We start from the raw sequence: 22859 nt of genomic DNA on the forward strand, positions 1-22859 counted from the left end.
AGAGGAGAGGTGCATTCCTGAGCAGTGACTGCAGCTGGCTGGCAGCTAGCTATGTGCACCAATCCTAAGATTCTGCAGAGCATTTCATGTGGAGGTGGGGCCTGAGTTGAGAGTGCACTTGCTTTGGAAGTTCTGAAGTCCACTATTGTGCTGAGCAACTAACTGCAAGTCATGTGGGCTCCCTTGGGGAATCCTCACCAAGGGGACCCTTACTTGGCCTGCCCTTCCCTGTGCCCAGTGAGTTTCATCTGTCCTCCCATTCCCATTTGTGTATTTGGAAAGAAAACACTGGTTGGAGTTGCTGTAATGTTGTGAGTGGTGTTTGAAGACAGCTCTAAGAGAGATCTGAGCTTGCTGAAGAAGGTAGGCAGTCTCTTACTGAACTTCGAACCCTTTGCAGAAGAGGCTTTATTTTACGGGTTTCAGGGTAAAATTCTCCTGAAGCTGGTACAGATTGTGGGCTTAGGTGGGAATCTCCTGCTGCTAGGCAATTCTGCATCCTGCTCTTCCTGCAGCTACATGTTGGTAAAAGCTGGCGGCCAGAGATGAGAGCCGGTAAGCGTGGGGAGAAGGCACTCCAGCTCCAGGAGGCCAGCCCACACTCATCACTGGGTTCTGGGCTATGGGAGACTCATATGTTGCAATCAGGGGCTGTTAGAGCCAGCACCTTGTCTCCAGACACTGATAGTCTGGGGCTAGCTTTGCCTGTTGCATTTGGTTGCCATGGCAGCAGAAAAGATGAGGAGAAATGCAAACACCTGGCAAGCAGATGCAGAAACTTGACTGGTTCCTTTCCGGATTATCAGCAGCATTTGTGACAGTCACAGGTAAGGGGAGACATAAGGATGGGGCTCATAGTTCACTCAGGGCCTAGTGGCAGTTTTTGGTATGGGTGTTTCGAAGGGCATTGTCAATTGGGAAGGCAGTCTTTGCTATATGACACCCACATCTTTTGGCTCCTCTCTGCCGGCCAAATATGCAGTCGTGGTGGCTTTGCTGTGTGGAAGGGAAGCAGTTGCTCAAAAATGTAAGTCTTGCATCTTTCTGTGACTTCTCTAGTGCTTTTCTTTCTCCTCTCCACAACCTGGGGATTGCTCTGACTGCCATTTAACAAATCCTGTAGTCTGATGAGAGGGGTGGCTGCTTGGTGGAACAGGCAGGAGAAGCAGGCAGACTGGAAGGGGGCAGATTAGAATGTGAGCGTCTCAGAGGTCCATGTCTGCCTGCACAGACAGTCATGGAGTCTGGAGAGGAGAAGAGACTAGCCCAAGGCAGTCCAGCTTGGGGACTCTGATGCCAAGTTCAGGACAATGCTCTGATTGAGGGGTGGGGGCACAACTGTCTAGGCTGTCTTCATGCCAGGTGAGGGGGTGCTGTTGGGCTCTTTTCCAGCCTGTGTTTAAGGAATTGAGGGGCACTGGGAAACCGCATAGTAGCTGTGGTGGACTGAGGCTGCAGTTGCTGCATGAAATCCCGTGTCAGATAGCCTCTCCCAGAGTGTTGGGAGTTGACAGTAAGTGTTGTCAACCTGTCTATGTCTCTTTACTCGGGAAGAGGGTTTTGAAGGTGTGTCTGCCTGCTTAGGACAACAAGTCATTTTCCCTCCCTCCCTCCCTCCCTCCCTCCTTCCCTCTCTTTCTTACCTTCTCTGCCATCTTCATTGTAGATTGTGCTCCTTAAATGTGTACTTGTGTTTACAAGTGTGCCCACTCTTGCATGTAGTCTTCCATTCACAGCCATCACACAACTGAGTTCTCTTGTTTCTGGAATCCTTGAGGACAGACAGAAGTTGGGGTCCATTTATCTAGAAATTCATGGGATAACATTAAATGAGGTTTTTTTGGGTTTTGTTTTCTTTTGCTTCAGTGCTGGGGATCAAATTGAGGGTCTTGTCCACACTAGACAAGTATACTACCACCCAGACATATCCCCAGCCCAGTAAGGTATTTTTAGTAATAGAGTTCTGTTTCCCCATAACTATCTGACTTCCAGCCATTGTCTGGACCACTAGAAGGGAAGCCTGCCATAGTCTCTATACTTGGCCTAAAAAAGTCGCATGTAAGGTGTTGCTAAGAAACCATTGTGGTCTGAGCTAATCGTTTGGCATCTTGAGCTTTCTGGAGAGAAGTGGCTTAGTAGTAAAAATAAATTATAAATGGAATTTAGGTTCTGGGGTCTCCAGTGATAAAGCAGGAATGGTGCTGATCTTACAGTGCTCCAGGTTCTCAGAAGTTGTCTTAATGCACATGCTGCCTTGGGAAGAGAGGTGATTTTCACCCCATTTAAAATGGAAACTGAGGCTCAGAGAGCTGATTTGTGGAATAGTCAAAACATGTCAGAGCTCGGCTGAATTCTCTGCTCTTGCTCTTTCCACCACCCCAGGTTCCCTGGTTTGGGGGTTGGCCTTGGGGCTGTTATAGTCAAGGTCTATATCTCACAGACCTTGGAACTTGGCACTTGGATCTTGGAATCTCTTTACGGCAGACCCCACCCAGTTCATTGTTTTTAACTTAATTTAATTTTTTACTGTACTAGGCATTGAAACTAGGTTTTCATGCTTGCTAGCAAGCACTCTACCACTGAGCTACATCCAAGCTCTCCTTTTACTTTTTAAGATGGACTCTTGTTAAGTCCTCAGGCTCGCCATGAACTTCAATTCCCCTGCCTCACTCCCAGGGTTTTAAAGCATAGCCAATGTCTTAGGCAAGTCATTAATCTGTTTGGAGCTTAGTGTTCACATCTACAAAGTGGGGGTGATAAAACTGACTGCATAGCTGAGAGAATTCAGGGGAAGCACCTGGCACTTTGCTGTTCATGAAGCACTGGCCTCGTCCCATCCCCTCTCTGCCCGCCACTTGCTGTACTTTGTGCACCTGTCCCTCGGAGCGTGGTTGACCTGTCTGCAGTGACTTGCAGAAGGGAAGGGTCCTGCCAGTGCTCAGAGCAAATGGCTTCTGTATTTATAAGGGCTCTTGCTCTGCCTGTCAGGTTATGTGCACTTTGTCTTGAGGCAGAGAAGGTCACTTCTTGGCTATGTTTGGGATAGAATCCAGCCCTTTTCTAGTGGGTCCTGGCTGATTTTGTCTACTCTTCATTTCTTTTGTTTGGTTATGACAGGAGGCAGCTGAGCTCAAAGTTTAGCTCACTGTTTTGAACTTCAGCCCACACCCGTGAAGCAAAACAATCTGCATTCATGTAGCTTAAGTGAAGGAAAGGGAGGTCTTTGTTTCAACCATCCCACTGTACTGGGAATCCAGACAGCACAGAAACCCAACAAGCGGGCTTCCAGTGAATAGACCTTCTTTAAGGACACTAAGAGTCTGAGTATGCAGGTTCTGTGGTCTCCTCTGTAGGGTGAGTGTGCCCGAGGACATGCTGATGGGGGAACTGCATGTCTTCTGGGCACATTTCTCGGGTGGAACTTATTGGTGGAGCACATCCAGGCTAAGGACTTGAGGACAGATCAGTATGTCTGCCCAGCCACACTCTTCAGTGGGGATCTTGCCTATCCAGTGAGCCTAACTGAAGCAAATGGATCAGAGCTCCCTTTGTTGAATGATGCCCTGTTCACTGATTCTGAGTTTCCTGGCTTATCTGTCAGGCTTCATGCATACACCACAGGTACTCCCATGCTTAAGTCAGTGGGGGTTAAACCATCCTGTAAACTCCCATGAATGCCAGTTTTTCAACCAACTGAGAAAGTTGTTTTGATACTTTCTCATATCTATTTTTGATATAAAATGGGTTACTAGTTGTGATTCTAGTAAATAACTTGTAGTCATTTCCAAAGTCGTCATTCAGTATTACCCAGGGTGAGGGGATTTGGCAAACACACTCTGAAGGCCAGCCTTGTCTTAGATGGGTGGGCTACATGTGTGTGTCTTGTTCTTTCAGAGACCTGGGTCAGGCTGCATGTAACACTGAACACTGTTGATTGAATGGAAATCTTTCATGCAGTGTTAACAGACAATGCAGTCACCTCCCTAGGGCAGATTTGGGGTTTTCCTTTCCTTCTCTGCCTTCCACTGCTTCTTAGATGTCAGCGTTGTAACTATAACCAGCCTTTCTCCAAACCAAATCTCTCTATAGCTGACTCCTTCAGCAGGAGCTCTGTCTTCTTCTCACCCAAACCTGTGGCTGAGTTTTATCTTTCTCCTCATGTATCAGCTGAGAGAATTCCATCCCTCTAGCACTCATGGCCACAGGTAAATTTAGGATGGCCAGACTAAGGCGAAGAAATGGTAAGGTGCTCACTCATTCTGGGTTTCCTAAGCCAGCCACAAATCCAGATAGTCATTTTCTTTGTCCTATAGAGAAGGCATGAGGGAGCTGGGAATAAACAGTGTCATATTTATTTAAGATGACTTGGGTAATTTAAAAGGGCGGCTATACAGAGAAACCCTGTCTCAACCTCACTCACCTCCCCCCCAAAAAAGTGATGGGAAAAACGTTTATATTAAAGTGTGTGTGTATGTGTGTGTGTACATGTTTTTGTTTTTTTTAGAGACAGGGTTTCACTATGTGGCTCTGGCAGTGGAACTCACTATGTAGACCTTGCTGGCCTTGAACTCCCAAGATCCACCTGCCTCGGCCTCCTGAGTGCTGGGATTAAAAGTGTGTGTCACTGTACCTTGCATGTTAAAATAGTTTAAAACATCAGGTATAAATAAGATCACAGTTATAGAGAAACACAACAAACAAGCAAAAAACAAAACAAAACAAAACAAAAAAAAAAACATTGCTCCCAAAATCAAAGCAGGCATATCGAAAAGGACAGGCATAAATGAATGTTAAAATGTTTTTGCTTTGCCGGGCGTTGGTGGTGCACGCCTTTGATCCCAGCACCGGGGAGGCAGAGGCAGGTGGATCTCTGTGAGTTCGAGACCAGCCTGGTCTACAAAAGCTGGTTCCAGGATAGGCTCCAAAGCCACAGAGAAACCCTGTCTCGAAAAACCAAAAAAAAAAAAAAAGTTTTTGCTTTGGGTAGCAGAACTATAGTGGCGGGGTGTGGGGGTGGTGGTGTCCCCCTCTTCCCTTCACCATTTAGTTTTTTCTTGTATTTTCTTAAATATCCTGTAAGGTTTCTATTAGTATCTCAAAGGAAATACAATTAAACTTGATAAAGTCACAGATAAACCTTTTGTGAGATTGGTTCTGTCTTGAGTGTGTGTGTGCGTGTGTGTGTGTGTGTGTGTGTGTGTGTGTGTGTGTGTCTGTCTACAGTCTGTCTGTCTGTCTGTCTGTCTGTCTGTCTGTCTGTCTGTGCAGGTCAGAGGACAGCTAGTAGGAACTGATTTTCTCTTTTACCATGTAGGTCCCAGGTACTGAGCTCAGGTCCTAAGACTTGGAAGCAAGCACCTTTATTCTGTCACACCCACCCACTGTCTTAGGTTTCAGTGAAGAGGTGTAACCAACCACAGTAATTGGCAACACTAGAGTTCTCCTTCCTTGTCCCTCCCTCTGGAAAGCTGGGCAGGACCAGGTCCTGGAAAGATGGTTGGTTGTCCTGCTTAGAGGCAGAGATAGGACAAGGCAGCCTCACAGAGCCTCTTCCCACTCACAAACTGATTTTGCTGCCACAGCCTTTGCCAAGGGAGAGGCTGAGCCTGGTGACATTCCCCATCTGAGTAGAGAGCAGTAATAGCATTTTGGCTGAGATGGAAGCTGTGGGCAGGGATTCTGCACGAGCCTAGCTGATACGGACGGAGTCAACCAGCTTTCTGCCTGGTGGGTGGTGCATCTGCCACTGCTGAGCATCTCATGGGGCTGGCTCATTGGGAAGCTTATGCCTGCCTAATACAGGGGAAGCATAGTAGCCACACACTTCTGCAAAGAAGGCCCCTCCTGGGGCAGTGCTGCTGTTATCACTCAGAGCACTACAAGGATCCTATCCTTTGAGCAATGTGGTACCTACCTGAAGGGAGCGTGGTATCTCTAGGTGAAGACTAGAGTTACTCCATCATACCCTATAAAAGTAAGTGATGCAGGACATTCTGAGCACTTTCCTTTCAGCTCTGTCTGGCATGGATCTTCCAACTCTTTCTTTTCAGGGTCCTGGCTAAGTCCTCCGAAGTAATTTTTCTCAACTCCTAAAGCAGGAAGCCTCAATACACTGTACATAGTCAGCCTGCTAATCACCTGCCTGGATCTTGCTGCCCATTGGAGCAGCAGACCAAATGCAACCAAGGAATGCTGTGGTTTCTGCCTTCGGCTCAGGGACAGCCTACAGATTATTGAACTGTCAGGGTCTTGCCGTCATGCATCATACTGTTGAAGGATAGGTGTTGAGCTTGGGTGAAGGCATTGACACTCCTGTGTGGGAAAGACTGGTACAGATGCGGGCTCCTGGGAAGGCAGGTGAGAATCATGTTCTTCCACATTGCTTTAGAGTAGTACTCTGAGCTATGGCTCTCCCAGAGCCTCTCAGCAGGAAGTCCATGAGGCTGGGAGGCTGATGAGGGAAGCACTAGGGTTCTTTATGGTAGTCTAACGTATACTTCATGACTTCCTGCTGTCCAGGCATGGCACAGGGGGTTAATATCTCCAGTGGCTCTATTTTGGGGCAAATGGAGTGTTCCCAGAATAGGACTCTTTGTTGAGTAGTCTATTTTAGGAGGCAAGCCCCACTGGCGTTTATGTAAGCATTCTCTGTGTATATCTGGGGGTGTGGATGTGTGCGCAAGTGATTTCTTGTTACTAATTATAAACAGTTTCTTTTGGGAGACAGGGAAGTGGAGGTGTGTGTGTATAAGGGTATGATGACTCCCTCCTTCTGTGAGGAGTGTTATGCGCCTTGAGCAGTTGCCAGGGACACTCTAGTAGGAGAATGAGTGTGGGCACCTTAGGACCACAGACAGAGAGTGTGGTGTGCACCCTTTTCTGGAATGTCTAGCTGTGGTGGTGTGTCCATCTGCCATCTTACTGGTCCACTGAAGCACAGGGACAGGCGATTTTGTGGCCTCTGTTTATAGTCTGGGAACAAACGGACTCCAAAAATTGGGACCTGAGTTGTTCTGGGGCCAAGCAACCAGTTCCAATCTGTGACAGGTCATAGACTGGGCTTCTCACTCCACAGCTGGACACATACTCACTGGATTCCCCTACACCTCCCTGCAGGCCACACCCACATATGTCGAAGCAAGAGAGAAACCAAAGACCGTCCAGCATGGTCAGTGAGACATCCACCGCTGGGACCACGTCCACCCTCGAGGCCAAGCCTGGACCCAAGGTGAGACCCCGTCATTGGTTCTTCCTGTCCATTCCATATTTTTTCCAAGCCCTTTTGTAACCAGAAGTCTATTTGACTATCATAGTTTTATGGGGTGCACCCATAAAAAATGCTTCCCCAAAACTACGTATCAAGAAATGAAAGCCAAGAGAGGTCATGGCCCTTGACCAAGAAAACAGGTGATTGCTGATAGACTAAGACTGGTGTCTGGTTCCTTGAGTGCATTCTTCACTGTGCTCTGTTCACACGTGCATGATGTTCGATCCTGGCACGTTTCAGTGATAGATAGGCTTGAGGAAATGAATGCCCAGAAGTTTGTTGACTTAGAGAGATGAACCAGAGTGGGGGACCAAGTATTGGATACTGACAAAGTCAAGGACTGCAAAGTGGCTTCATTCCAGAATGCCATAGCCGCATTCTTAATGTTAATGGAAAAGTCCATTAAATTCTGTGTGTGTGAACCAGTTGAGAAGTTTGCTGTGTCTGGGGCTTGCTGTTTGACTTGGAGGGATGCTGTGACCAAGGGTACTCGGTGATAGAAGATGCTGCCACTTAGAGGATGGCTGAGACTGCCAACAGCCCTCCTAACACACAAGCATGCGTGTGCCCCTCCCTCTAAGTCCCCACTGCTAGAACTGAGGTTTGCTTTTCCTAGATCACCAAGTCTAGCAGTAAAGTACACAGCTTTGGGAAGAGAGACCAGGCCATTCGGAGGAACCTCAATGTCCCGGTGGTGGTGAGGGGCTGGCTGCACAAGCAGGTGAGGAGGATGAGGTGGGAGTGAGGAGGAAGAGTGGATTTTGCTTGTTTCTGTCTCCTTTGACCTTGGGAAGCTGAGAATGGCTAGCGAAGCTTCTTGCTCCAGAATTTGTTTGGGGCAGGTGGGTTCTGGCCTCTGTGCCCAATGACCTGTTCATTGATTATGAGTGAACTGTTTGCTCAAGCATTGACACTTCTCTTCCCAAAGCCACTTCACCACTTTGGCCCCTGGTGCTCTTGGTGAACAGGGGCTGGTCAGTGGGGTGTGGAGTGAAGGAGAGAGGGCTGCATATTGGAGCCCAGGCCATAGTGTAAGAAGATGAGTCAGCCAGAACCCAGTTCCACGTTCACCCTCTGTCTGCACCTGTCTTGCTAGTGCTAATGCCTTTGTTATCATTTGGCTGCAAATGTTATCTTTTCCTTGCCTGGGATGTAAGGCTAGCTCCCTAGTGCTTGGAAGTCCAAATCTGCCAAATTTATCACTTGCTCTTTGCCCCACCCTCTCTCCAGCTACTTTTTCTGGCTCTTATAATAAGGAACTATCACTCCTTTCTCAGGAGTTCAGAGAGAGACCTCAACACCATCACCTACTCCTTCTTTCCCCACATCTGTTTAGCCAGGTACCATGGCAGTCCTGTATCTTGAGGCTGTCCTTCATCTTCATTACCCCCATAGCTGCCCTTATTGCTTTGTCTCTTGTCTTCCAGCCAGCTGTGAGCTCCTGAGTCCAAAACTATGTCTCCTTGGCCTCTTCCTTTTCTCCTGGTCATTTCTTTATTCATTTGCTCCCCAGGTCTGTGCCATGTTTTGTGGGGCTCACATAGCATTAGTGAAGTGATAAATAAAGTTTCTTCAGGAACTCATCATCTGCAGAGGGAAACAAAGAAGACATCTTTCACATCACACTGTCACCCATCCCTAATCTGTCACCTACCAGCATCTACAGAAGCCAGTCAAACTCCAAGAGCAATGATGCCTATTTGAGGAAAGCCTTTGTGAGAAGGGCTTTGCTTTGTACACTGTACAGGAGGGAAGAGGAGTCCCAGATCCCTTCATCTGTCTCTGGTCATATGTCTCCTTTCATAGTTCTGGGCTTGTCTCTTTTCTTACATGTCTCTGAGTAATTGTCCTATTTGACTTGTCGTATTAAAGGACACTGGTTGGAAATGTGGCAGGAGAGGGAAAGGACTGTAAATAGTTCTCCCACCTCCCACCCCTTTTTGCTGCCCTGCTGCTGTAATGGGTCTGTTGAGAGTATTGCAGACTCACAGCAGAAGGTAGAGCTGTGTTCTCAAAGCCCAAGAAGCAGCATTTGACCATGTATGGAGGATGGATTAATGCCCTACCAGCAAAAAGGAGGCAGATGTTATCTATACTGTAGAAATCATTTGGCCAGTTTGCAGGCCATAGACTGACCATCGGTTGGCAACATTAAGTTAATTTGGTTTGGGTACTTTAATGTATGTTGGGGGGTGAAGTGCATGACAAACAAGCCTCATGTTGTATTTAGGGTTGAAAACTGTTCTGTTTTAACTCAAGCCCATCTGACCAGTAAAGGGCTTTATTTTTTTGTGTATGAATATTTTGCCTGCATGTATGTATGTGTGCCATGCTTATGCCTGGTGACCTTGGAAGCCAGAAAAGGGCATCTCATCCCTTGAAACTGGAGTTAAGACAGTTGTAAGCTGTCATGTGATTCTGAGAACTGAACTGAGGTCCCTGCAAGAGCAACAAGTGCTCTTAACCACTAAGCTATCTCTCCAGTTTTAAGGAAAGATTTTTTTGTTTTGTCTTTTTTTTTTTTTTTTGCTTTTCAAGACAGGGTTTCTCTGTATAACTGCCCTGGCTGTCCTGGAACTCACTCTGTAGAACTCACAGAGATCCCACTGCCTTTGCCTCCTGAGTTCTGGGACTACAGGTGTGTGCCACCACCACCTGGCAAGGAAAAGTGTTTTATCTTCTAAACCCAACTCTGATATTTTCCTAGTCATTGCAGAAAACCGGTATATAATATTGCTGTTTTCCTTGTAACCAAGTTTTTTGTTTGTTTTAGACTTTTGTTTTGAGAAAATTTGATTGCAAAGAGAATTCAGACCTTTACACTGAATAGAAAGAAAATAAAATCAGTTCGTGGTAGAGAACAGAGTTGATTAGCTGAGAGCTTTGTCTCTATTACCTAACTTAAAATTCTTCAATACTATGTAGATTCACTTTCTAATCAGAATAAATGAAGATATTTTATAGCCTAGATCCTAAAACAAAACCAAAATACTTCATTTTTTATAAGAATTTATTACCAGTAGTTAACTTCTATTTTTGAACTTTCCTTTCTAGAAGTAAATGGGTTATAATTTGTTCCTAGGAGACCAGAAAAACCTTACTTCCTGCAATAAACTATCAGCGGGTCTAAGTTAATATCTATTTAAAGAGTAGCTATTCAATAAGACATTCATTGAAAAAGGGAGGGAATATAAGCCATCAGTTATTCTAAGTTTAACGTCCTGTTCAGAGAAGCTACTCAATAAGATGTTCATTGGTTTATTGGAAGTGGGGAAGATTATGGGGGCCAGAGACGTTGCTCGGTTGGTAGAGTGCATTCAGGACAAGCACAGGTCCCAGGTCACAGGGCCACATAAACCAGGCATGGTGTTGCACACCTATAATCCCAACACTCAAGAGGTGGAATTGGAAGATTAGAGGTTCAAGTCATCCTTAGCTATGTAGTGAGTTTGAGGCCAGCTTGGGCCACATGAGAGCGTCTCATTAAAAAATAAAGGAAAATAAAAGAGGGCAAAATAAAAGTAAACGAGGTTGTGGTGGTATGTGTCTATAGTCCCAGCACTCAGGAGGCAGAGGCAAGAGAATCTCTGAGTTTGAGGTCAGCCTGGTCTACAGAGTGAGTTCCAGGACAGCCAGGATTACACAAGGACACTCTGTCCTAATAAACAAACAAATAAAACAAACAAACAGGGAAACCCTACCTAGATAGATAGATCGATAGATAGATAGATAGATAGATAGATAGATAGATAGATAGATAGATAGATAGAAGAGAAGCGCTGAAAAGTTGGCTCCCTGGATAAGAGCACACACCACTCTTACAGAGGACCTAAGGTCAGTTCTTAGCACCCACAGCAGTGACTCACAAGAGCTGTAACTCTAGCTCCAGGGGATCTAACACCCTCTTCTGGCCCCTGTGGACTAACACACACACACACACACACAACACACACACACACACACACACACACACACACACACACACACACACACAGATGAGGGTGTTAAAATACATTTCAATGTTTAAATTTATTTTGAGTGTCTGAGAATCTTTCTTGCATATGTATTTGCACACCATGTGCATGCCTGGTACCTGTGGAGACCAGAAAAGGATGTTAGATCCTTTTCTGTGAGTTGCCATCTGGGCTCTAGAAATTGAGCCTAGGCCCTCTGGAAGAGCAATTAGAGTGGCTATGGTCAGGTGTTGGCTCCGGAATCAGCTTTACGTGGTGGAGGGGTGTGGAGTGTAATAGGCCGCCCTGACTGATTTTCTGTGCTTTGCAGGACAGCTCCGGCATGAGGCTGTGGAAAAGACGGTGGTTCGTGCTTGCTGATTACTGTTTGTTTTATTATAAAGGTGAGCTGGAGTCTCAGAGCACCAAGGCTTGTGTGTGCTAGAGAGACTAGTGAGGGAGTCCAAATGGGACCTTTCTCAGATACCATTGTGAGAGCAGTGGCCTGAAATACTTAACCTGTTGCCCTGCAAAAGTGTCTACTGGTGTATATGTCTGGTGACTTCAGCTTTACACATCCAGGCCCCAGAAGTTCAAATTGTTGAATTCAAGTAAATAAGATTCAGTTATGGTCCCAAAACCAGAGTCATGTGGGGTTTTGCCCTACTTGGAAGTAGGTTACCTAGGAGGCCCCTGGAGAGCTGGTAGCAGTGGAATCACCCTGTCCGGGTGTCTCCAGTGGCATTGGACAGAACTCTTGAGTTGAATTGCCCATTCAAGCATTTATGGAGCACTCCATAATGTCAGGGACTGGGCAGTGTGGAGTTTCAAAATATGAAAGGGAAAGACATGTGTAGACTCTGCTGAGTGCTTTGGAAGACACCAAGATCCATAGGTTCTTCAGGGGAAATAACAAGTGATTGTCGTTGGGAATTCTGGGAAGACATTTTAGAAGGCTTAGGATTTGCATTTGGCCTTTAAGGATAGATAGTGCTTTGTCTTCATGAGAGGAGATAGACATTATAAGAACACACTTGAGGAAAGTTCTAGATGCAAAAGGAGGTGGAAGGACAGACACATCTGTGTGGGCCTGATGCTTGCATAGGGATCACCCTAGGAGATGGGGCTCAAGAGGTGGGTGAGAGCCACATGCAAGGGCCGTCTCATAAGGGTGGGGGCATTGGGCTTAGTGTTGTGGCTGGTGGAGAGGCATGTGTGTCTGAGTTGAAGAGCAGCAGGGCTAACTCTGTCACTGTAGTGATGGATGGCTATTGAATGAGGGTGGTTGGAGGAAGGGTAGAACAGAGGTGCCACTCTTGTCTCTGCTCCACAGCATGTGCCATACTGTCCTTCTACTGTCAGGGTGAGCAGAGAATGCTCTTGTGACCCTTTCTCTGCCCTCGGGGAAAGTGCCCTGTAGGCCTCACTTCTGTGGTCCTGTTAGTGTACAGGTATTGGTAAGCTTTTGGTGCTAAGGAAGGAGACAGTGCAGGCTGGGGAGACGAGGCCTAGACAGGATTCCCAGAATGCTATTTTGATGTGTTTTTCTATCCAAAGACAGCCGAGAAGAAGCAGTTCTCGGGAGCATCCCTCTGCCCAGCTACGTCATCTCCCCAGTGGCCCCCGAGGATCGCATAAGCCGCAAGTACTCCTTTAAGGTATTGTACTTCTCCAGTCATTCAGTCCATCTTAGGAAACAGTGTTCTCAGGAACACCTTCATGGATGCAGCTCCTTTTGTGGAGCAGGAAAGGAAGTTAGGAAGCTAGAGAGTCACAGACTCAGGCTAGCAAGGTGTACATGACTTAAGAATAAAGTCATGGCTAGGCATGGTGGGCCCACACCTGTAATCCTAGTATCTGGGAGACAGAGGCAGGCAGGTCTCTGTAAGTCAAGGCCAGCCTGATGTGGTCTATATAGCCTGTTGCTCTACTCTAGCCTAGCCAGGACTATAAGTGAGACACTGAAGAGATCGACCCGCAGTCCGTAAGGCTAAGGTTTCTTTATTCAGATAAACACCAGCTAAGCGCAAGCCAAAGCATGCCAGAGGCAGCCAGGCAGCCAGGCAGCCAGGCCAGAGAGAAGGCTTCCCGTCACCTTTAGACCTCCCCTGACCACGCCCTCACGGGCGTGTCCCGGCACACCTGTCTGGGCTACTAGGAGGCGGGGCTACAGTGTCTCCCTACAACTGTATTTATGTTTTATTTTATTTTTTTAAAGAAGGTCATCACCCCAGCCATAAAGTGCAGTCCCTTCTATTCTGTAGCTCAGGAGCTGCTTTGAAATCATTTTGTTCAGTGGCTTCTAGAATTGTCTTTGGTGGCCAGCTCTTCTTCAGAAAGTCTTCCCTTTCTGATATAGTAGTTCCTTTTCTGTTGCTGTGATAAACACCATGACCAGAAGTGATGGAGGAAAGGGTTTATGTTGGGTTACCATTCCAGAGGGATGAGTTCATCGTGTCAGGGAGGTGTGGCAGACGGGGAAGCAGATGTGGGAGCTCAATTCGCATTTTAAACTATAAACATAAACCAGAGAGAGAGAACTGGAAGTAGCTTAAGGCTTTAGTATCAAAGCCTGCCCCCAGTAGCTCTCTTCCCCAGGAAGGCTGTACCACCTCTGCCTCATCAGACAACACTTTTTAGAGCTAAGTGTTCAAATACCGGAACCTATGGGGGAGGCTTTTCATTCAAACTACCACACTGGGCCTGAGTATCACTGGGGGTTAATAATTGGGGACTAGGAGAGACAGCCTTTGGAGTGGCATCATGGTGGTTTGTCATAACATGGCTGGCTTGAGGGAACAAAGGGAACAAAGGGAAGAGCAGCACATGTTGATGCTGGCGGGAAGGAGTTCTCAGGGCCTCACAGGTCACATTAGGGGTTTTTGTTCAGTTCAAGATCAATGAGAAGCCACCGAAGGAACCAAGCTGGGGCTGCAAAAGGACGTGATCAGATCTTGGAAAGAGCACTGGCTGAAATATGGAAGGGAGGAATGAGGACACAAAGAGATGCTTTCTCAGCATCTATCTCCCACCCCACAATCAAGTGTGAAAATAAACTGAACACAGCCATGGCCTTATCTATGAAGATGTACACTAAGTGCTTTTGCTTCTCAGCATCTGAGAGTCTTTTCCTCTTATCTAGGAGTTGCCTGTCAGGAGGAAGGGAGCTTGATTGTCCATTCTCAAATGAGTCCAGGTTCCCCTTCCCCCCCTTTCACAGTGTCCCAAACTCTGTCTCTCTCTCTCTCTCTCTCTCTCTCTCTCTCTCTTCTCTCTCTCTCTCTCTCTCTCTCTCTCTCTCTGTGTGTGTGGGGGGGATGGTGGTGGGTGGTGGTGGTGGTGGCGGCTACAGTAAGTATGCATGTGTACACATTAAGAGGCCAGAGCAGGGCCATAGGTGTTTTCCTTTCTCAGTGTCTTCCTTATTGTTTGGGATAGGGTCTCTCACTGCACTAGATGCTCACCATTTTGGCTAGGGTAGTATCTAGTGAGCTCTGGGGATCGACTTGTCTCTGCTCCCAATGCCCACTTGTGGGGTTGTAGATACACATAACCACATGTGACTTTCTGTGCCTTGTGGCATTCAGACTCAGGTCCTCATGCCTGCAGAACAGGTGTTTTAGCCACTGAGCCATCTGTGCAGCCCCTGAACTTGTTGAAAGCACCTATCAATGTAACAATTATAGTTACATTATAGTACTGATCCACAGTTTTTTTTTTTTTTTTTTTTTTTTTTTTAGAAGTGTGAGTGTCCATAGCCTCGTATAAGGCTGTCCCTATGCCTTCTAGTGCTTCCCACATGGTAAACACTCAATAGATGGTGAATTATTGTGGGAGGAGTAAACATGAGAATCTGCTCTTTTATTGCCCATGTAGGTTCTTGCTGTCCTGGAATCTGATCTTGGGGTTTGAGGAGGGAGGATCTGGGCTTCCTTCTTAGTACCATATTAGCACAACCATGCCCTGGGGCAGATTGTTTCTGAGGTAGATGCTCCCTTGCTCTCATCCTAGTTTCCTTTCAGTATAGCCTGGCTTCTATGCAGAGTTGCTTAGTAGGGTTGTGTTAGCTGAGGAGCCCAGAGCTGAGAGGAAAGGGCCATTTCCAGGGCCTCTTGCTGGACTATGGATGCCTCCTCAGGCACTGAGCACTTGGAGTTTAGGTCACTGGTGAGTAGCTAGGCATAAGCCTGCTGGCAGTGACTAGAGAATAAGGTTCTGTGCTTGTGAATGACTCCTGTGGGGGCTGTATGCTTGAAGTGTGCCCTAACTGCTGGACAAGGCTGGCTCTCAGGATGCTTGTAGTGCAGGGACTTGCTCTTTCGAAAGACTGCACCAGAGACCTCCCTGTGTTTGCACCTGATGGACCCGTGACTGCCCCAGAACCCTCTGTGTTGGACAGAGAATCTTGGGCCTCATGGTCCAGGAGAACTTGTCTAAGGATTTCTGCTGGCACGTGGTAAGGCGTGCATTCTTCTCGTTCTTATTGCCAAGGCTCCTGCTTGTTAAACCAGAGGGGAGTGAAAGGACACCTAAGGCATATGAAGTGGGGATGTGAGGTTTCTTCTGCCAACATGGGGATCTTGGCTGCAGGCTAAATCTGCCTAGTCTCCTTAGGCACTGGGTTGGGTAGACTCAGACATATTAATGGGAGAAATAGGCCCATAGCTAATGTGCACTGTGGGACTTGGATATCTAGTGTGGAGAGAAGTAAATGCTGAAGGCTTCTCTGAGAGGTTTGTCTATCCATACTGAAGGCATACCGCTCTCCAGCTTATGACTGTTTTCTCTGCCTGGTCACTGGTAGGGCCTGCCATTTGTTCTAGATTCACATTACAGAATTGCCTGCATTTTTGCATAGGACCTGTGAGCATTACACAGAGAAGACTGGGTTAGGAGTCAGACCAAGGTTCCAACTCTTCACTCACATTCATTCATTCAACAAATAGTGAGCATGTACCATTTGCTGGGCACTATTCCTGGATATGTAGTGGTGAACAAAATAGGAAAGTTTCCTTTTCATGTAAAGTTTGTAAAATGAGCAGTGTCTGGTAATGGTAAGTGCTCTAAGAACTGTTCCAGATGTGGCATGTGGGAGAATTACCTTTCAGGTTCATTTGCCTCATCTGCAAAACAGTTCTGTCCCAACCTCTCCAGGCTGCTGGGGTTATAAAGAGACCAAAATTGTGGGCATACCCAGGAGCCATAGGGTGGGCACTTTCACCTTTTCCATACCCTCTTCCTGTGTAGATGAGGTGAAGTTTGAACTGCAAGGGTAAGAGGCAGACCCCTGCCTTCTCAGGCACAGAATTCTGATATTGTTTCCAACTGGATGCCATCAGAGTCGCTGATCTTTCTAGGCTTCCCACAAGGAGGCATGTATAGCCTTGGGGGGACAAATGCAACAGGTACTGCAGAATTCCCAGTCGGATGTTGATCAGCTCTACCCAGATCCATGGCGTCTTCTGAGAAGACAATATCTGCTTCTTTAGGCACATATCACGTTTCATGCCAGTGGAAGCCCAGGAGACTGAGCCGCATCAGTCTCCAAGTCTGGCAATACTAAGAAAGTGACATCTAGGTTGTGACATTTTTCAGATGTGAAGACAAGCTGACTGACATTGGGGTTTCATCTAGTGGGAACACACAGCCAGAGTACCCTATTATTCCTGCTAACCTGTCTGTCCCCGTGCTATAGGCTGTGCACACGGGAATGAGGGCGCTCATCTACAGCAGCACCACAGCGGGCTCCCAGACTGAGCACTCGGGTATGAGGACCTATTACTTCAGTGCTGATACCCTGGAGGACATGAATGCCTGGGTCAGGGCCATGAACCAGGCTGCACAGGTGCTGTCTCGGTCGTCACTGAAGAGGTCAGTCCTGATGGAGGGCTCCCAGGGTGGGAACTAGAAAAATCCCATGGGGCTGCAGTTCCACTGTTCATGCTGTGTTCAGGATGGCCATCTCTCTCAAGTACATTCTAGAACAAGTGCTTCTAGGAGAATGTGCAAAGGCTAGCACGTGTAGCTCGCCAGGCTGGAAGCTCCTCTAGACAGCACCTAATGCCCTGCTGCCTATGCCATGGCTGCTTAGGATGCAAAGCCATGGAACCTGATGTATGTATGTTCTCAGATTTTCTTATTTGTGGTAGAAGGGACAGAGATATTCCAAATCATGTTCCCAAGGTAACCTGTCTTAGATTCATTGATACCCTTTAAAATAACTTTCTGTTTATGGAATAGATATGTACAGATATATTTTCTTACCTTTAAAAAGTCATTCTATTTATTTATTTACATGTGTGTGTGTGTACGTGTGCATGTACTTTGTGTACTTACGCTATGACCATCTTGGAGGTCAGAGGACAACTTTTGGAAGTTTGTCCTCTCCTTCCATGACATGCATCCCAGGAATTGAACTCAGGTTGTCAGGTAGCAAGCACCTTACCCATTGGACCATCTTCCATGTTATTTTAAAGCATAATTATGAACATCCACATTATTTAATACCAGTAGACATATCACTGTATCAGCTTGTATTCAGCTGCTATAACAAAATACCCAAGTCTGGGTAATATATAAAGAAAAGAGGTTTACTCACCTCAGAGTTTTGGAGGCTGAAGTCTAAACATCATGGTTTGGAATCTATCATGAACACCCATACACACACTAGTTACAATGTATGAAAGGCAAGCGCACCATGATGGAAGCTCCTGCAAGAGGGAGACTAACATCAGTCACTTTTGCTGCAGCATCTGCAATGACCTAATTGCCTGGACCTGGCACTAAGTCTCATGTCTTATTCCCATCACATTTGAGACCAGACTTCTAACCCATGAACTCCTGGGATAAAAACCTCATCCAATACCAGTTATGGCATCCACTGTATGGTGTTCACCATGTGGCTGTGTTATTGTGTCTTCAGACATGTGCAAAGCCTGAGCCAGCTCTGAAGCACATTTCCTAATGCTGCTCTTATAAATAATCCTATATCAAAACCCCTCACCAGCTCTTCACACGTGACCCTTTCAGATTGCTGGGTCAAAATATCACCCCTTTTTATTTTATGTAACCACCAAGTTGTCTCTTAAGCAGCAAGGTGTATTTCACTCGTGACTGTTGACTTACATGTCTTCACTGGTGGTCGATCTTACCAGTCTTTGGAATTTACCAATCTGCTGTGTAGAGTCAGGTTATTTTTTGGTTTTTGCTGTTGTTTTTAACACAGCATCTCACTTTGTAACTACTGCTTTGAACTCACAGTAGTTCTCCTGCCCCAGCCTCCAAAGTACAGAGATCATAGACACAAGCCTCTGGACCCAGTAGTATCTGGTTATATTAATGCTTGTGTCCCTGATGGTGAGAAAAGACAAGCAGAAAATGCTATTGGCTATAGCAGAAGAGAGCTATGACTGAAAGTACCACATGCCCAGAAACTGTCCAGTATTAATTCACTGGTCAATATTTGGACGGCTCTATTCCTACCCAATGAATTAAAGTTGATATCAGGTTTCGAAAAGGGATCCGTGTCATAAGCATTCTCTCTGAAAATTATACCTTTTTTTGCTCGTAACAAACTCCTAAAATTCCATCACATTTGCTCAAGGATCCTTACCTTTCACAGTTAGAAAAACTCTTGCCTTCCAAGTCAGAATAAAGACATGGTACCTTTTTTCCCTTAGCAACCTGGGGGATGAAATGGTCAACCAAACAGACAGAGACTCAATAACTGTTTGGGTTTCCAGAATAAGATGTTCAGATGTTTGGTTAGTTACAATGTTTTGTCAGACAGGACAGAATTTTGTCTCTCCTCCAATCTGGTGATCCACTGACCGCCTCCTTTCCTGTTAGTGGTTGTGCCCCCCACCCCTGCAGTGGCCTCCTGTCTTGTAGTTCTCACCCAGATTCTCTGTCCTGCACTTTGTTTAGGCATGGTAACGTCTACCAGTACTGTTGTTGCAGGTGACTCTGAGGGGATGGCGTTTAAGGCTTCAGGTCCCTGAAGAGTTCAAGACACACTGGCTCTAGAGCAGCTGGTGTGGGGTTCAGAGACTGTCATCCTCTCAGGCTCTCAGCTGGATTCAGTCTTGGGCTCTGTGGGAAGGTCCTGGGAACATCTGGATCTGAGGGGGGAAGGACCTGTAGGATCCCCAGGTTCTGGCCATCCTGTTTGAAGCCCAGCAACAGAGCCAGGAGGGTCTTGCCCTAGAAACACTGAGGTGCACCCTCAGGCTGACTTCAGCCATACTGAGGTTCTCCACTGTTCACAGTGGCCAGAGAAGGCCCTTGCTGATGCCACTGACCTCTCAAGACACATGCCTCACCCCCCAGGACAAAAGTGGAGTCCTGTGGACCACAGAGACTGAAAGTAAAAGCAAGGGCTTATTCTATTGGGAAGGCTGAGGGCATCAGGTTGAGGACCTGGAAATGGCTTGTTGGGATGAGTGGCAGAATACCAGTAGCCATCACCGAGGCTGGCCAATGCCCCCCTTGCCTCCTGCTGTAGCATTATCTTTTTTATTTTTATTTTATTTCATGTGTATGGATGTTTTGCCTGTATGTATGTCTGTGTGTGCCTGGCGCCCTTTGGAGTTAGAAGAGGGTGTTAGATTCCCTGAAACTGGAGCTATAGGTGGTTGTGAGCTGCTGTGTGGATGCTGGGCATTGAACCCACATCCTCTGGAAAAGCAGCCAGGGCCCCTAACTTCTTAACCTTCTCTCCAGACCCTCCCTTCCATTCCTATTGTCTCTAACACCTTCTCCCAGAGCTTAGTCCCTGCAGTCTTTCAGATGTGGGTTCAGATTCTAGCTCCCCTGCTGTCATGGTGTGAGAATTACTTGTATTTTTCACATGCCAGTTTCTCACAGTTCTTAAGACCCTCCCAAGGATTAAACACAGTTACTTAGCTAGTAGCCTGAGATGCAGTCGGTACTCCCTGCCAGACATGCTGGCTTTTGTAGCTCCTGGCATAGTAACACCATCCGCTTTTTTTTTTTTCCTTCTGTGCACCCTTCCAGTTTCAACTGTGAGTGTTTGAGAGAATCACACTCTCTTTGTCGGTGTATCTCCTAGCAGTGTGCATAGCTCAGCTCCAGCTTCCTGAAGCCCCCCCTCTTCCTCTAGCCTTCTCCCAGGGAATTCCTCTTTGCACCTCTTCGACTGCACTTGATTTCCATCATCTTGTTTCCTATTACAAGTTTCAGTTCCCCACGATACCCACCCCACTTCCTGGGGCGGAAGGAAAATGAGGTCCCACCCCCCACCTCTCTGTGTGTGTATGTGTCTCCATTTCTAAATTCTCACCATCACATCTGGGCCTTGTCTGATTCCCTGGGGTTGTCTTGATATCCATCTTTCCATCTTGTCTAAGGATACATTGTCTTTCCCAGAAAGCCAAAGCTCTGAGCAAGGAGACCCATTTGCATTTACGATTCACAAAACTGACAGTTCACAAAACTATCAGAGGACTAACCTCAGCTTCCAAGCCTTGCTTCCAGTCCTGTCTTAGAACTGAAGGAACTTACACTCTAGTCACCCTTTTCCTTGACAGGGCTTTTGAAGATGGCATGTGTGTCTGGTCCCTTACAAACTTATATCTTGCCTTCCCTATTCTCTGTGCCCCAGCCACCTGGATCTCCCTGAACTTAGACCTGCACATTGTTCATCCATTCATCTTTTATTCTGCAAACATTCATTGAAGGCATTTGATACTGAAATTGTAGCAGTAGGAGAGGTAGTGTCTGATGGAACCTGCATTTGGGAGTGGGGGAGAAGACATACCATAGTCAGTAAGATGAATTTTACCATGATGTAAGCATGGAAGCAGTAAGACAGGGTGAGGGACCAGTGGATGGGGAGCAGCCACTTTCATCTGAGTGATCAGGAAAAGCCTCTTTAGATGAGCACTGTGGAGAGGAGGCCTCATAGTACAAGAACGTAAGGTGCACGCAACTGAGGAAAAGTGTATATGGAACTAGTGGATGACATGGTGAGTAAATGAACTTGCTGAGCAAGCCTGACTGGAGTTTGGTCCCCAAAACCCACATTAAAAGGGGATGGGGTAGCCAGATGCTGTGGCAGGCATCAGTACCTCGTCATCATTGTCTTGAAAGCAGCCCATTTAGTACCTGGCACAGAGTAAGTGTTCACTAAAATGCATGGCTTTTTGGCTGGTTGGCGAGTGGATGACTTAATGAACTAAACAGCTGCAAAACCGTTCTACATGTAAATTTCTCAGTTAGACTTGGCATGGGGCTGGCAAGGTGGTTCAGCAGGTTGAGGCACTTATGTCCAAGCCTGACAACCTGAGTTCAATTCCCCAGGGCCCGCAGAGTCAAAGGAAAGAACCAACTCCAACAAGCTGTCCTTTGTCCTCCACACCTGCACAGTGATACCCCCCAAAGAAAAGTTAAAAAAAAAAAAAGTTGGAAAGACAGAGTGCAATTCGAACACTGCTCTGGGATTCTGTGTAAGGAACCAGCCTTCTCAGAAATGGCCCCACATTTAAGCTGTCTGTACTTCCTTTGGCCTTCCAGACTGCTCACCCTGGGTGATGTATGGCTGGGCAGGTCTCAGCAGAAGTACTTGATAGACGCATTTTCAGCCCTGTGTGTGTCACTGGTGCGGGATCCAGCACAAAGTTGCTCACCTCTCTGAGCTTCACTGTCATTAGTTGTAATGAAGCTGACACCCAGACTGCAGGTTTGTGTGGTGAACAGGAACAGGGAGTAAAGTGCTTGGCTCAGGGTTCTGCCTTGTGAGCTGTGAGCTTACAGTCAGCACTCCCATTATCACTGTCCCTCCCTTCCATTAGAGACACTGTTATAAGTAACCCCATCTGGGGGTGTCCTCCGCCTCTCTAGGCATGGCAGAGTTGACTTGGCAGTGTGGTTGTAGGCATGAGAGATGGGCCTTGTCAAATTCCTGACACAGGTTACACCTTGCATACATGGCAACTACAGCATCAGCTTTAAAACGTATACGACCCTGGCTGAGACTACTGTGGAGTTTTCAGCTTCACCAGGGATTTTCTTGCATGCCACTCTGATGCAAGAGCTGGGTTGTTGCATGTGTTTTGTGACCCATTGGGGAGACAACTGAAGGCAGCAGAGTGTCCTTAGCACAGGTCAGATCCACTGTTGCTAATTCAGGTAAAGTAGAGCCAGTTGAGGAGGGGTACCTGTAATATATATATTACAGGTGGTGTAATCCTGTAAAGACAAGAGACCCTATTTTAAAACAACAGAAAAGGAGGCATAGGGCTGGCATAGGGTCTGGGGTGAGAGATTTTCCCTAGGACAAGGGTGGGGGGTACCCTGTTTAACCCCAAGGGGAAAGAATAAAGTGACTCCTATCACCACTGCTCCCAGCAGTCCTTCCTCAATTCTAAGCACTAACCAAGGTGAAGGAGCCTTCCTGCTGGCCTTCCAGGTACTGTGAGGCCCCATCTCTCCAGTCTTTTGTACAAAGCTATGGATGGTGCCCTGGGTAGGTACTCACTTTGAACTCCGCTTCTTGTGAGATTGGGGATCAGTGCTCAGGACTCCAGCAGCAACCATCTGGGAAGGGTTTATGCTGTCTCAGCTCTAGACACCTGTGCTCTGGTGACCAGCCCTCTGGATGACATGGTCATCAGTCCTGA

At 46.8% G+C, this 22859-nt stretch overlaps 1 protein-coding gene across 2 annotated transcripts in view; it reads left to right on the forward strand.

The window, feature by feature from the left end:
* Plekha7 (pleckstrin homology domain containing A7) overlaps positions 1-22859 on the forward strand; it is a 189034-nt gene that overhangs the window by 120692 nt on the left and 45483 nt on the right. For both annotated transcript variants that reach the window (XM_027410144.2, XM_035442267.1), the window contains 5 exons: positions 7117-7228; positions 7884-7988; positions 11552-11624; positions 12778-12878; positions 16916-17091. In XM_027410144.2, the coding sequence (XP_027265945.1) occupies positions 7117-7228; positions 7884-7988; positions 11552-11624; positions 12778-12878; positions 16916-17091 (567 nt within the window). The remainder of the gene's footprint in view (positions 1-7116; positions 7229-7883; positions 7989-11551; positions 11625-12777; positions 12879-16915; positions 17092-22859) is intronic.

Source organism: Cricetulus griseus, chromosome 3 (genome assembly GCF_003668045.3).
Source record: "Cricetulus griseus strain 17A/GY chromosome 3, alternate assembly CriGri-PICRH-1.0, whole genome shotgun sequence".
Taxonomy (NCBI): Eukaryota; Metazoa; Chordata; class Mammalia; order Rodentia; family Cricetidae; genus Cricetulus; species Cricetulus griseus.